Here is a 14,397-nt window from a genome sequence, read left to right on the forward strand (position 1 = left end):
AAAATCAAGCACATAACCATGCAATCTCCATAGACAAACATTGGCAGTAGAATGGCTTTACTGAAGAGCTCAAGGACTTTCAACGTGGCAATGTCATAGCATGCCACCTTTCCAACAAGTCAGTTCGTCAAATTTCTTCCCTGCTAGAGCTGCCCCGGTCAACTGTAAGTGCTGCTATTGTGAAGTGGAAACATCTAGGAGCAACAGAACGTGACCGCCGAGTGCTGAAGCACGTAGCTTGTTTCAAACTGCCTCTGGAAGCAATGTCAGCACAAGAACTGTTCGTTGGGAGCTTCATGAAATGGCTTTCCATGGCCGAGCAGCTGTACACAAGCCTAAGATCACTATGCGCAATGCCAAGTGTCGGTTGGAGTGGTGTAAAGCTCGCCGCCATTGGATTCCGGAGCAGTGGAAACACGTTCTCTGGAGTGATTAATCATGCTTCACCATCTGGCAGTCCGATTGACTAATCTGGGTTTGGCGGATGCCAGGTAAACGCTACCTGCCCAATGCATAGTGCCAACTGTAAAGTTTAGTGGAGGATGAATAATGGTCTGGGGCTGTTTTTCATGGTTTGTGCTAGGCCCCTTAGTGCCAGTGAAGATACATGATACAACATACCTTAACATTCTAGACGATTCCATGCTTCCAACTTTGTGGCAACAGTTTGGGGAAGGCCCTTTCCTGTTTTAGCATGACAATGCCCCCGTGCACAGAAAGAGGTCCATACAGAAATGGTTTGCCGAGATCAGTGTGGAAGAACTTGACTGGCCTGCACAGAGCCCTGACCTCAACCCCATCGATCCCACAACCTTCTGGCCCACAGCCCTTTCAGAACTCCTGCATTGGCATGTAACACTTACAGGATGAAGAACAATTTCTAAAACAGCATATCTAAGGCTCTGGTCTGTCCAAGAAATGGGGGTAAATGGTAGGCATGTTCTCTGCTATCCACTTTATGTTTTAATTATTATTTTGGGTATAGGGGATTTTTTTTCAAGCCTTCAGGGAGGGTTTAGGTCAAATATATTTTGCTGAAGGGAGGGCCATCCATTTTCATTTCAGAGAGGTCAGATTTTCTACATGTTACCTTTATTATAAATAGCATTACCTGAATGAAATATATGAAACTGATCATGACTACATTTCATCTAATTTCACAGCAATTGGTTAGTTAACATGCAATAATACCTGTATACTGTCAATCGTTGCTGGCTTCATTAATATGATGGATTTTTGGATGTCCTTTGTCTTGTTTATTTGTTTGAGGGCCTATAAATGAGGCCAGTTTCACCATATTATCCTAGAGACATACCTACACACTTACTTTGCGTGAATTTTATATCTCAGCTTTAAACAATGTGAAGTTCGAATACAAAATAATGTGTTTTGTTTCTTTATATTATGTGGTTGCAAGAAATAGCAAATGTGAATTCAACGATTCCATCTTTGTGGCTCCCTGATGAAACAGTAACATCCATTATTGTGGTTAAGCTTAGCCAACCTGTACTTTATGGCTTAGCAGTGTGTTGAATAGTTTCCACGATCCGTGTCGGACATGAGATAGTGCTCGGCTCGTTCTCGAAAACTGTGTGTAATCCTATGCAAATGGCGTGAGTGTGTGTGTGTGCGTGGGGGATATCACACATACACTGTTTTGCGCAAAATGGTAGGCAGCATCATCAGGATATGTATGCAACAAAAGTTCACCATTCACCTTCTGCTTCCATTTCTGTCAAGCTGCTTTTGCATAAATCCAACGTATGCACCACACAGAACGCACTGCAAAGCAATTCTGCAAGGCGAACGCAGCGTTCCACTGGAAATGCATGTACATTACTTCTGGTGTACCAAAACGCAAATGTACTGCCGGTGTGATCAAAGCGTCAGCCAGCTGGTTCTGGGGTTCTGTTGACAAACACAAACAGAGCCCCAGGACAGCAACACAATTACACCCAACCAAGTTATGAGAAAACGAAAAAAGAACTACTTGACACATTGGAAAGAATCAACAAAAAACTGAGCAAACTAGAATGCTATTTGTCCCTAAAAAGAGAAGTACACAGTGGCAGAATACCTGACCACTGTAACTGACCCAGAACTGATAAAAGCTTTACTGTTGCTTGCTGTTTGGGGTTTTAGGCTGGGTTTCTGTACAGCACTTTGTGACATCAGCTGATGTAAGAAGGGCTTTATAAATACATTTGATTGATACAGCCTCAGTGAGCATAGCCTTTCTATTAAGAGGCGCCATAGGCAGAGCTGGCTCTCAAGAGAAGACAGGCAATGGGCCCACTGCCCACAAAATGAGGTGGAAACTGAGCTGCACTTTCTAACCTCCTGCCAAATGTATGACCATAAAAGGCACATATTTCCCACCAAGAATAATAAAAATATTTAAAAAATGGTCACATGCGCCAAATAAAATAGGTGTAGACCTTACCATGATATGCTTACTTACAAGCCCTTAATCAACAATGCAGTTTTAAGAAAAATAGGAGTTAAAATTAAAGAGTAACAATAAAACAACAACAATGAGGCTATATACAGGGGGTACAGGTTCAAACACAAATACAATTTTAACAAACTCCTGTATCTGTTAGGTGAAATGATTACAATCACAGCAGCAAGAAACGTTCACCAGTGGATCAGAACCATCAACATTCTACTATTTGCACAAGATCACAACACTGTACATCATTTTTAACCACTAATAATTTCATATTTTCAACATTGTTATTCTCTTGAAACATTTTTTTTGTGAGTAGACCTGTTTCGATCCCTCCGATAGAGTTAACCCTTACTGGCACAGTAGTTATTCTGCCTGCCGGCTGTGAGACCACGGTGTTATGCTGTCGCAGTTCGCAAAAATTGCTACATGTTAATATCTGATTATTTTTGTCTTTGTTTAGTTTAATTCGCTTTGCTGGTTTTTGTCTTTGTTTTGTTTTAGTTTTTTCACTTGCTTTCCAAGCCAATAAAGCCCCTTTGATTTGAATTGACTTGATATCCTAGCCTAAACAGAGAGCGCTGGTACGCTATGTGACAAGCCTAGAAGCCGCCAGTGTGAATAGATCTCGGACCAGTTCAACCTGCCTAAATCCTACGCTGAGCCATTGGAGGAAGAACGAAAATCCGATTTTAGATCAGCGTCTAGGCGCAACTTCACCCAACACACCCAGACAAAGAGTTTTATCCCGGCGCTGCGAGCTCGCCCCTGTCCCTGCCCACCTCTGCTAAGCCAGTCTACTATTGGTCAGAATTTTGAAAGACGCCCCATCGATAGGCTGTCTGTCTTGTCAGAGACTGTTGTATTATTCGCCACTGGGATAAGCGCTCGGATACTCGGGTTCTACTATTCATTTTTATTTTAACGTTTAAGTTTGTATGTTGTTGTAAAATTCATGAAGTCAGGACTCAACGCATGAAGGTATGTGAATGTAAGACACTAATATTACCATATGATCGCAGCTTCTTTCATGATCTTTAATTGTGTGTGCGTGATTTGAGCAAGTGAACGTAGCTGGCTGGCTGGCTGGCTGGCTGGCTACAGTACAGGACTGTCCTGCCAAGTATCCCGCTGGAATAATAGGAAGGGAAACTTTGTAACCACTAGCTTGGTCGATATCTAAACGAGAATTGTAATATTCAGGCCTTCCAGATGGTAGAATAAGATTGTATCTTCTCTATGAATTGCGTTTCTATCTGTAATGTTCTACATATATAGCCACTGAGTACAACCCTGATTTGTTGATCATCTAGTAGCCTAGAATTGTGAATGCGCATTAGCCTAATAGGAACCCTAGACACTCTTTAAATAGACTACAAAACAGGTAAGCCTACCTCACCTTGTCTCTCCAATACAGAATAACTAGTCTAAACAGAGAGACTGTCAGGTGGAATAAGTGTTATCCCACCTGACAATAATGAACTCATCTTTTTGTTTTTGTCCACCTACAGTACAACAACCATGTCTCAGGTGACTACGGCTAGCATGACCAGAGAGTGTTTTTCCTCTGAAGGAGTTAGCTAGAAGTCACCATGGCGCTGTCACACAACTGTACAATAAACACTGTTAACTATTACAGAAGGATTGTGCTTCATTTGAGACAATGGGTCCAGGAGACAGGACTGCAGGAGATGGACCAGTGGATCTGTGTTGATTTAGCTGGTGTCACACTGAGCTGTCTTCCTCTGGGCTGATTCTCACTGTGCTTTAAATCCGCTTTTGTAGCAAATGTAGGGATTTTTTTTTTTATACCTAAATAGGACTCAAACCTTGCGCATGTCAGTCTAACACACAGCAAGCCCAGAATGAGGATAGGGTGTGATAGGTTGTGATAGGTTCTGGTTTTGAACCCAGGTCGTCAACGTGCCACGAGACACACACACACACACACACACACACACACACACACACACACACACACACACACACACACACACACACACACACACACACACACACACACACACACACACACACACACATACTGGCTGTTGAGATATCAGAGTGAAGTCAGATATCTCATCTACTCATTAAAGGAGAGTTTATGCTCAATAAGCCAACAGTTCAACCACACAGTGTTATTAACAGTTAACTACAGTTTGTGTTTGGGTGCACTGGTGTGTGTGCGTGTTGGAGTAGTGTTGGAGTAGTAAACCAACCGCACCCATTAACACTCAGTTATTTGGTTGTGAGTGAGAGGTCAACCACATAATGCATTGAGGTCTGTGTGAAGGAGAACATGTTCTGGAGCAGTGATGCAATACATGTAAACATAGGCTAGGCTAGGCTACTCAGGCAAACACAAGGCTTTGTCAAGGGGTGGTGTTTACTTATAGGAGATAAGGCAATGATACAGACACAGACAAATCTTCATCTACAGTGGATGCTGTAGTTAGTAGAAACAAACATGGAGAGAGAGACAGAGAGAGAGAGAGACAAAGACAGAGAGAGAGAGACAAAGAGAGAGAGACAGAGAGAGAGAGACAGAGAGAGAGAGACAAAGAGAGAGAGAGAGAGAGAGACAAAGAGAGAGCGAGAGACAGAGAGAGAGAGACAGAGAGAGAGAGACAGAGAGAGAGAGACAGAGAAAGAGAGAGACAGAGAGAGAGACAGAGACAGAGGAGACAGAGAGAGAGAGAATGAGACAGAGAGAGAGAGAGAGAGAGAGAGAGAGAGAGAGAGAGAGAGAGAGACAGAGAAAGAGAGAGACAGAGAAAGAGAGAGACAGAGAAAGAGAGAGACAGAGAGAGACAGAGAGAGACAGAGAGAGACAGAGAGAGAGACAGAGAGAGCAAGACAGAGAGACAGAGAGAGAGAGACAGAGAGAGAGAGAGAGAGAGAGAGAGAGAGAGAGAGAGAGAGAGAGAGAGAGAGAGAGAGAGAGAGAGAGGAAAGCAATAGTCGTAGGACAGGAATTGTCTGTGGTCTTTGTCCACGTAGTTCCCATGGCAGCCAAGACTGTGGTCTGTGACACATCACAGAGAGGGAGACCTGCCTGGGACATGCTGAGTAAAAGGAAGAGGAGAAATCACAAAGGGAGAGAGAAAGAGAGAGAATATATACATAATATGGCATTTGAGGTGTCTTTATTCTTTTGGAACTTCTGTGAGTGTAATGTTTACTGTTAATTTTTATTCTTTATTTCACCTTTGTTTATTATCTACTTCACTTGCTTTGGCAATGTTTCCCATGCCAATAAAGCCCTTAAATTGAAATTGAAATTGAATTGAAAGAGAGAGAGAGACACTCATTGTACTGTTGTTGGTCCGTTTTGGTTCTGGTAGTGGGAGTGTGTATGTTGTCCCTGGCTGGCTGTGGCCCCCACTGGTCCAACAGAAGTACTGGGCCTCTCCTGTCTGTCAGATCTCTTTGAGCTGTAGTCTTCTCTTCCTCCTCCTGACCGTGTCAACAAACAGACACAGCCGGTCTCGGGGTCTGAATGGACAGTTAGAGAACACAACCAAACCTCTCTCTCTCTCTCTCTCTCTCTCTCTCTCTCTCTCTCTCTCTCTCTCTCTCTCTCTCTCTCTCTCTCTCTCTCTCTCTCTCTCTCTCTCTCTCTCTCTCTCTCTCTCTTTTTCGCTCTCTCAATTTCAATTTAATTTCTATTTAAGGGGCTTTATTGGCATGGGAAACATATGTTTACATTGCCAAAGCAAGTTAAATAGATAATAAACAAAAGTGAAATAAACAATAAAAAATGTACAGTAAACATTACACTTACAAAAGTTCCTCAAAAAATAGACTCTCTCTCTCTCTCTCTCTCTCTCTCTCTCTCTCTCTCTCAATTCAATTCAAGAGGCTTTATTGGCATGGGAAACATATGTTAACAATGCCAAAGCAAGTGAGGTAGATAATATACAAAAGTGAAATCAAACAATAAAATGAACAGTAAACATTACACTCACAGAAGTCCCAAAAGAATAAAGACATTACAAATGTCATATTATGTCTATATACAGTGTTGTAACGATGTACAAATGGTTAAAGTACAAAAGGGAAAATAAATAAACATAAATATGGGTTGTATTTACAATGGTGTTTGTTCTTCACTGGTTGAACTTTTGTTGTGGCAACAGGTCACAAATCTTGCTGCTGTGATGGCACACTGTTGTAATTCACCCAGTAGATATGGGAGTTTATCAAAATCAGGTTTGTTTTCGAATTCTTTGTGGATCTGTGTAATCTGAGGGAAATATGTGTCTCTAATATGGTCATACATTGGGCAGGAGGTTAGGAAGTGCAGCTCAGTTTCCACCTCATTTTGTGGGCAGTGCGCACATAGCCTGTCTTCTCTTGAGAGCCAGGTCTGCCTACGCCAACCTTTCTCAATAGCAAGGTTATGCTCACTGAGTCTGTACATAGTCAAAGCTTACTTTAAGTTTGGTTCAGTCACAGTGGTCAGGTATTCTGCCACTGTGTACTCTCTGTTTAGGGCCAAATAGCATCTCTCTCAGTCAGACTCAGTGACTTAACATGAAGCAATGCTAATGATTTCCTGTTTATAACCCAGAGCACAACCCTGCCAGCCCACAGAGGGACCTCTGCCTCCGCTGTCACCCTACATGACTGTGTGTGTGTGTGTGTGTGTGTGTGTGTGTGTGTGTGTGTGTGTGTGTGTGTGTGTGTGTGTGTGTGTGTGTGTGTGTGTGTGTGTGTGTGTGTGTGTGTGTGTGTGTGTGTGTGCGCGTCTCTAACACTATCCCCTTTTCAGAACGGGAGCTAAGAATTTAAAAAGCTAAAAATGCCATTCAAACAGAACTAGAGTGGTTTTTATTGCTCTGATAGTATCGTGACATTTTATGCCCTTACAGACAGATGTTAGTAATCCTGCCTTTCTCCAATCTCTAAACTCTGACAATAATCCATCTATCCCCCTCTTCTCTCTCTCTCTCTGTGTGTGTGTGTGTGTGTGTGTGTGTGTGTGTGTGTGTGTGTGTGTGTGTGTGTGTGTGTGTGTGTGTGTGTGTGTGTGTGTGTGTGTGTGTGTGTGTGTGTGTGTGTGTGTGTGTGTTTAGGGGGTGATGATGAATATGGAGACTCTGAGCAGGCCGGAGCTCCTGAAGCTCCTCAGCATCCTGGAGGGAGAACTGGAGGCACAGGACACAGTCATACACACCCTCAGGGTGAGTACACCCTACACACTAACACCCTACACACTAACACCCTACACACTAACATCCTAATCACTAACACCCTACACACTAACATCCTAATCACTAACACCCTACACACTAACACACTACAAACTAACATCTTAAACACTCACACCCTACATAATACACACTCAAAGGACATGGTCACGCCTTCAGGGTGAGTACACACTACACAATAACACTCTACACCCTACCCGACACGGTCATACACACCCTCAAAATGACACCGCACACTAACATCCTACACAGACCATTAGAGTGAATATACACAATATACAATAGTACACACTAACACCCTACACACTTACACCCCAATGCTCTGAACCTTGTTCTTCCAAAGCCCAGGGTGTCCATGTCTGAGTACTCTTCTGTTTCTCATAATACACTACACTTTACGGGACTACTAGCTTCTTGTAAACTGTTCAGAAGATGAGTTATATAACTCATTTCCAGTAAGGGGTAGAAATGTGATTGTTAACCCAGCTCTTCGGGAAACAACAGGAAAGCTAGGAAACAGACCTCTAATTGTAAAGACAATGGCAGCGCATGTTATTCCCACAGAGAGATGCCATTGTGGCTCGGCTCCCGAAACGTGTCTGTAGTCGCTGATTCACTCTGTTTGTCTGTGGTGTAGGCCTATATTATTCCCGCTTGATTTCCTTATGAGAAAAAGGCTATTCTTGGCTACTGACTCAGATTCACACCCCATGTAGAATCCAATAGCTCGATAAACCACTATTGTTTCCGCACCTGTGACTGTGTCAATATGTTCACAAATCCATGGGTGTCTGTTAGTCATCAAGCCTAGCTGATGTCCCTCACCCATCCAGAACCCTGCCGCTGGCCACATCGCATACACACACTTAAACTCACATAACATAACATGCCATTTAGCAGATGCTTTTATCCAAAGCGACTTACAGTCACGCGTGCATACATTTTACGTACGGGTGGTCCCGTGAATCGAACCCACAAGTGCCATGCTCTACCAACTGAGCTACAGAGGACTCAGATAGGAGTTGTAGAAGAAAGGGAGTGGTGTTAGCTCCCAGTGCAGTGTTAGTCACTACTTCCTCTACTAGTAACTCGCTAGAGCACAAGGATGGACTTTACACCATAATAGTACTGCGTGGGGTGTAGCTGAGGCCCTGGGCTGAATTAATAATAAGCTTGTAACTCTTTGTCTGTTTTTTTTTTTTAAATGTATTTAATCTGGATTGTTCTGAGAGAGCTGTGTTCAGGCGCAGGGCCACGCCCTATGAGAGAGAGAGAGAGAGAGAGAGAGAGAGAGCGAGAGAGAGTGAAAGAGAGAGAGAGAGAGAGAGAGAGAGCGAGAGAGAGCGAGCGAGAGAGAGCGAGAGAGAGAGAGTGAAAGAGAGAGAGAGCGAGAGAGAGAGAGAGAGAGAGAGAGCGAAAGAGAGCGAGAGAGAGCGAGAGAAAGAGAGAAAGAGAGAGAGAGAGAGACTCTCTGACGATGCCAGACTGAGATGGATCTGTGGCAGTCGTCCAGATCTGACCATGCAGAGTTAGTTCTAATCCCAAAACACATTCAAACACCCTCTTTCTCTGTCTCAGTCTCTGTCTCTCCCTCTCTTCTCTTCATGTCTTGGCCTGGTCATACAGATGTACTCATGGGGAGTCTCTTCAGATCTCTGATCTCTTGCCCTCAACAGACCCCCTTCCACCCAGACACAGATAAACACACATGCGTGTGGCGCATACACACACACACACACACACACACACACACACACACACACACACACACACACACACACACACACACACACACACACACACACACACACACACACACACACACACACACACACACTTCCATTTAGAGGTCCCCTGTGGCGGTGTGAGCTCTGTGTGTTTACAGTAAGAGGACATCCAGTGCTGTAAGCCCAATCACTTGTGTCCCCTTGCCATTGTTGCTACTAAAGGTCCTTCCATTGACTTGACCATGTTAGGCCTGTCTGCTCTGTGTATGGCTGCTCTGTGTCTGGGAGGCTGAGATACCAGAGGGAGATGCCAGCCTTCTCTGCCCAGTGTCCAGCTCCATGTCTGGGCATGAGTGGAGTGCCTAGGCCTGCTCTCTGGCTGTGGTCTGACTTGGCTGGGGCTATATCTCTCTGGCTCTAGCTCTCTAAATATATCCTTGCAATGTACAATATCTCTCAATCACTCTTTCTCTCTGTCTCTGTTTTTCTATTTTTCTCTTTCTCGCTCTCTCTCGCTCTGTCTCTCTCTCTCAATTCAATTCAAGGGGCTTTATTGGTATGGGAAACATATGTTTACATTGCCAAAGCAAGTGAAATGGATAATAAACAAAAGTGAAATAATACAATTAACAGTCAACATTACACTAACAATTGTTCCAAAGGAATAGAGACACTTCAAATGTCACATTATGTCTTTATACGTGTATAAATATAAATATATACAGTGTTGTAACGTTGTGCGAATAGTTAAAGTACAAAAGGGAAAATAAATAAACATGAATATGGGTTGTATTTACAATGGTGATTGTTCTTCACTGGTTGACCTTTTCTTGTGGCAACAGGTCACAAATCTTGCTGCTGTGATGGCACACTGTGGTATTTCACCCAGTAGATATGGGAGTTTATCAAAATTGGGTTTGTTTTCTAATTCTTTGTGGGTCTGTGTAATCTGAGGGAAATATGTGTCTCTAATATGGTCATACATTTGGCAGGAAGTTAGGAAGTGCAGCTCAGTTTCCACCTCATTTTGTGGACAGTGGGAACATAGCCTGTCTCCTCTTGAGAGCCAGGTCTCCTATCTCCTTCTTTCTCTCTCTCTTTCATCTCTTCACCACTATTGAATGTTTTCTCTTTCAAGAGCTCTTGGGATGCCTGTGCGTTGCTGGGGACAACCCGATTCACTCTCTGTATTATTGTTAACACTTTCATGGCCCAGAGAAATCAGCTTAACATACTCCTACTCTAACAAACACAGATAGTGGGGTCAAAGACATCAAGGTAACCTCATGACACAGACGACTTTGATGTGATGTTATATTGTTTTAATTTAATTCTAAAATGAATCCAATATATCTTCAGGTGATTGTGAAATAGCCAATGGTATTTGTTTTCTATCTCACTATGTTTTCATGGTGTTGAGTGAATACCACTAGAGGGGACCTTCCTATGAATATAACGTATCAGGTACAGCTACATTCCTGCTCCTGTATGTTATCTCCACCTGTCATTTGTCTATGTCAAGGTGTGTCTCCTAAGTGAATGTACTGTCCTTCTAACAGACTGAACTCATAGAGAGATGGAGACAGTGACCAGGGGCGTAGGAGCGACTCTGACATTGGGGGGCGGGGACACATTTTGCTTCGGGGGGGGGATCCAGGAGCATGCCCCTGGATTTATTTTTGTAAAGGTTTTAAATGCTTGAGAAAAGGATACAGACAACTCTTAACTTACATATGGGCAAATTTACAAGGCTAAGGAAGTCCTTACAGAAGTGCACTTGCTCTGGTACAGTCTAATCAGTCTTAGAGCCATGGCCATTCATACTGTACTGAAACCAGTGTGACTGTAATTGTGGATATATTCAATTAAACTACCATTTTGTCCTCTTTCTCTGCTACTGTATGATTAATTTAATAGTATTTTTCTCACTTCACCTATGTTGTTACTACTGCTGCTGTACATATCTTCAACTTTAGTCATTGTTATGTAATAATAACCAGCAACATACACAGTTCAAAACAGTTTTAATATTTCTTTATAAAGGTAGTAGGCATGAAAGGTAAAACTGAAATTAATCAATCTCCTCTCTACACAATTATCAAAAATAAAATATCATCATGGCTCTCTCCTGCTAGAAATTAACACATGCAACACACCCTCTAGACTTAAGCTGTTATCATTTCATCAGAGATCATATATGATCATTCAGATTGATTCACATGACAGATCATCAGTCTAGACCTAAGCTGTTATCATTTCATCAGAGATCATATATGATCATTCAGATTGATTCAAACTATGACAGATCATCAGTCTTTGAACTCTATGAGCTTGGAGAGGCACTTCTCACTATCTTACCTGTTGGTTTGTGGCCTCTCTCTCTCCCTCTCTCTCTCCCTCTCTGCCCCTCTGTCTGTTCATGTCTGTCACTATCCTGCCATGATCATGATAGCACCAAACAAAGTCGTAACACATGGAGCACAACTTCATGAGTCATCTAAGTTGAAAGCACTGAAATTTGCCAGCTAGTTTGCCATTATGCTCCTTTGAAAAAAAACTCATGTCCTCTTTCTTTCTCTTCATGACTGGTTGCACATCCGTTGTTAACTTGCTGACCCTACGATGAAGACTAAGACAGTGATTGTGCAAGTCATTCTGTAGCTAGCAAATATTCTTGGCTTCAAAACATTCGCTATCAGTTTTTCACACAACCAGAACTACCTAGCGTTAACTAGTTAGATAAAACCTTGCACAGATAAATAGGGCTGCAAAATTAATCGAATTCTGATTTTTCAAAAATTGCAACATTGACATGTCTAATATCCATATCGCAAGAGATCTTTATCGCAATATTTTGAAATGCCACTCAGCCTCATATAACATCCACTTTTATAGTTATACTCAGTTTTTTCTCCTCTTGCGAATGCTTCCCACATCCCCACCCCGTCACTCAAACAGCGCAGATCCATTCACTTTGAGTCTGCATACTGTTCTGTTAGGTAAAATGCAGTCAACAGATTGTCACAAACAAGAACAATGCTGCTTTCCACTTTGCCTCTGAATATAAATCCTTCTATTTCTATAATTCCAACAGTTCACCCAAGTGGTTTTATACATATTGCAAGTCAAATCGCAATGAAAATATTTGGTTAAAAAAAAATTACAATATGTTTATTCACAAATGTTGTTTATTCACATTCATACACTTTTTACCTAAACTTCCCGGCTCCTACACCCTTGACAGTGACTGTGATCCGAACAGAAAGTGAAACAGAATGATGTTCCGGGAACATGTGAACCTTATTTACTGCATTGTTTATGTAAACATATGTTTCCCATGCCAAAAAAGCGTGTTAAACTCATTCCACGGAAGGCAGAGTGTCTGCGTGTTTTTGCTCCTCCCCTGTACTTGATTGATGAATTAAGGTCACAGGTTAGTAAGGAACTCCCCTCAACTGGTTGTCTAGGTATTCATTTAAATATATAAAACAGCAGACAATAGGCCCTCCATGGAAGAAGTTTGACACCCCTGGTCTAGAGTGATTAGAATCCAGCTGCAGTGGGGAGAGACACTGTGTCTTGCTCTCCCTGTGTAGTGACTGTGTCATGCAGGCCACATACTGGAAGGATGAAGGATCCACTGTTTGTCGTTCTGGACCACTGCTTTGGCCATTAAGCTGGGTTGTGTATTGTTCTAAATGTTGTGGTTTCCAACCCACCATACTCTCCACACCCACCAAGTTCACTTTTGTTTCTCAGCTGATGTAATTTCCTGTAGTCCTAAAACACAGCATCTATTTTTACCCTCTGACATTCTTCACAGGCCTCGTAAACAATGAGAACTAGACCAGTCTGTAATGTTCTGATAAGATTACATGCTGTATGTTTCTTTTCTAATATGGGCGGTTTTATTAGGAAGTTCATAACACAACATCAAAACTATGACCTAATAGAGAACGCCTTCAAACAGACAGCAGGTGGGAAATCTGGTTCAACCAGGCATTAACATTGCATTGACCTAATCAGTCATCTAAATTGATGACCATGATTAGCTGATCAGATGAATTGATGACCATGATAAGTAGATCAGCTGAATTGATGACCATGTCCAGCTGAATTGATGACCATGATAAGTTGATCAGCTGAATTGATGACCATGATAAGTTGATCAGCTGAATTGATGACCATGATTAGCTGATCAGATGAATTGATGACCATGATAAGTTGATCAGCTGAATTGATGACCATGATTAGCTGATCAGATGAATTGATGACCATGATAAGTTGATCAGCTGAATTGATGACCATGATAAGATGATCAGCTGAATTGATGACCATGATAAGCTGATCAGATGAATTGATGACCATGATAAGATGATCAGCTGAATTGATGACCATGATAAGATGATCAGCTGAATTGATGACCATGATAAGTTGATCAGCTGAATTGATGACCATGATAAGTTGATCAGCTGAATTGATGACCATGTCCAGCTGAATTGATGACCATGATAAGTTGATCAGCTGAATTGATGACCATGATAAGTTGATCAGCTGAATCGGGTGTGTTAGTGATGGGCTGGAATGTAATTCTGTGCACGTAGTGGCCATCAGTACCAGCACTGCCCATCCTTGCAAAAGAACATCCACTATGTCCAAAGCCTTATCCAACTTCCATGACTACATGATTTAGATATAGATTTTATTGGGATTCTCATTAGCCGACACCATTGGTGACAGCTAGTCTTACTGGGGTCCGAAATATAACGAAAAACTCATTACAGACAAAAAATACTTTACAATTGAATTGAAAACATGAACATTACAGACTTACACACATATATTACTACATATGCATATGCCTTAACTAAGTTAACTAGGTCAGGTACGGGAGAGGCGTTGTGTTGGCAGGGGTCGTTTCATTGTTTTTTGAAAGCTAATTTGGCTGTTTGCTTGAGTAATTTTAAATGGAAAGTATTCAGACCCCTTCACTTAAAAAAAAAAAATC

The 14,397-nt window shown here is 42.1% G+C and overlaps 1 protein-coding gene across 1 annotated transcript in view; it reads left to right on the forward strand.

Moving 5' to 3' along the window:
* Nucleotides 1–3,286: 3,286 nt before the first annotated feature.
* Nucleotides 3,287–14,397, forward strand: part of LOC106566521 (CTTNBP2 N-terminal-like protein) — a 39,283-nt gene continuing 28,172 nt past the window's right edge. The window contains 2 exon segments of the mRNA XM_014134619.2: nt 3,287–3,430; nt 7,528–7,635. Coding sequence (XP_013990094.2) covers nt 3,425–3,430; nt 7,528–7,635 — 114 coding nt within the window. The 5' untranslated portion in view covers nt 3,287–3,424.

The sequence above is a fragment of the Salmo salar genome, chromosome ssa13 (genome assembly GCF_905237065.1).
Source record: "Salmo salar chromosome ssa13, Ssal_v3.1, whole genome shotgun sequence".
Classification (NCBI taxonomy): Eukaryota; Metazoa; Chordata; class Actinopteri; order Salmoniformes; family Salmonidae; genus Salmo; species Salmo salar.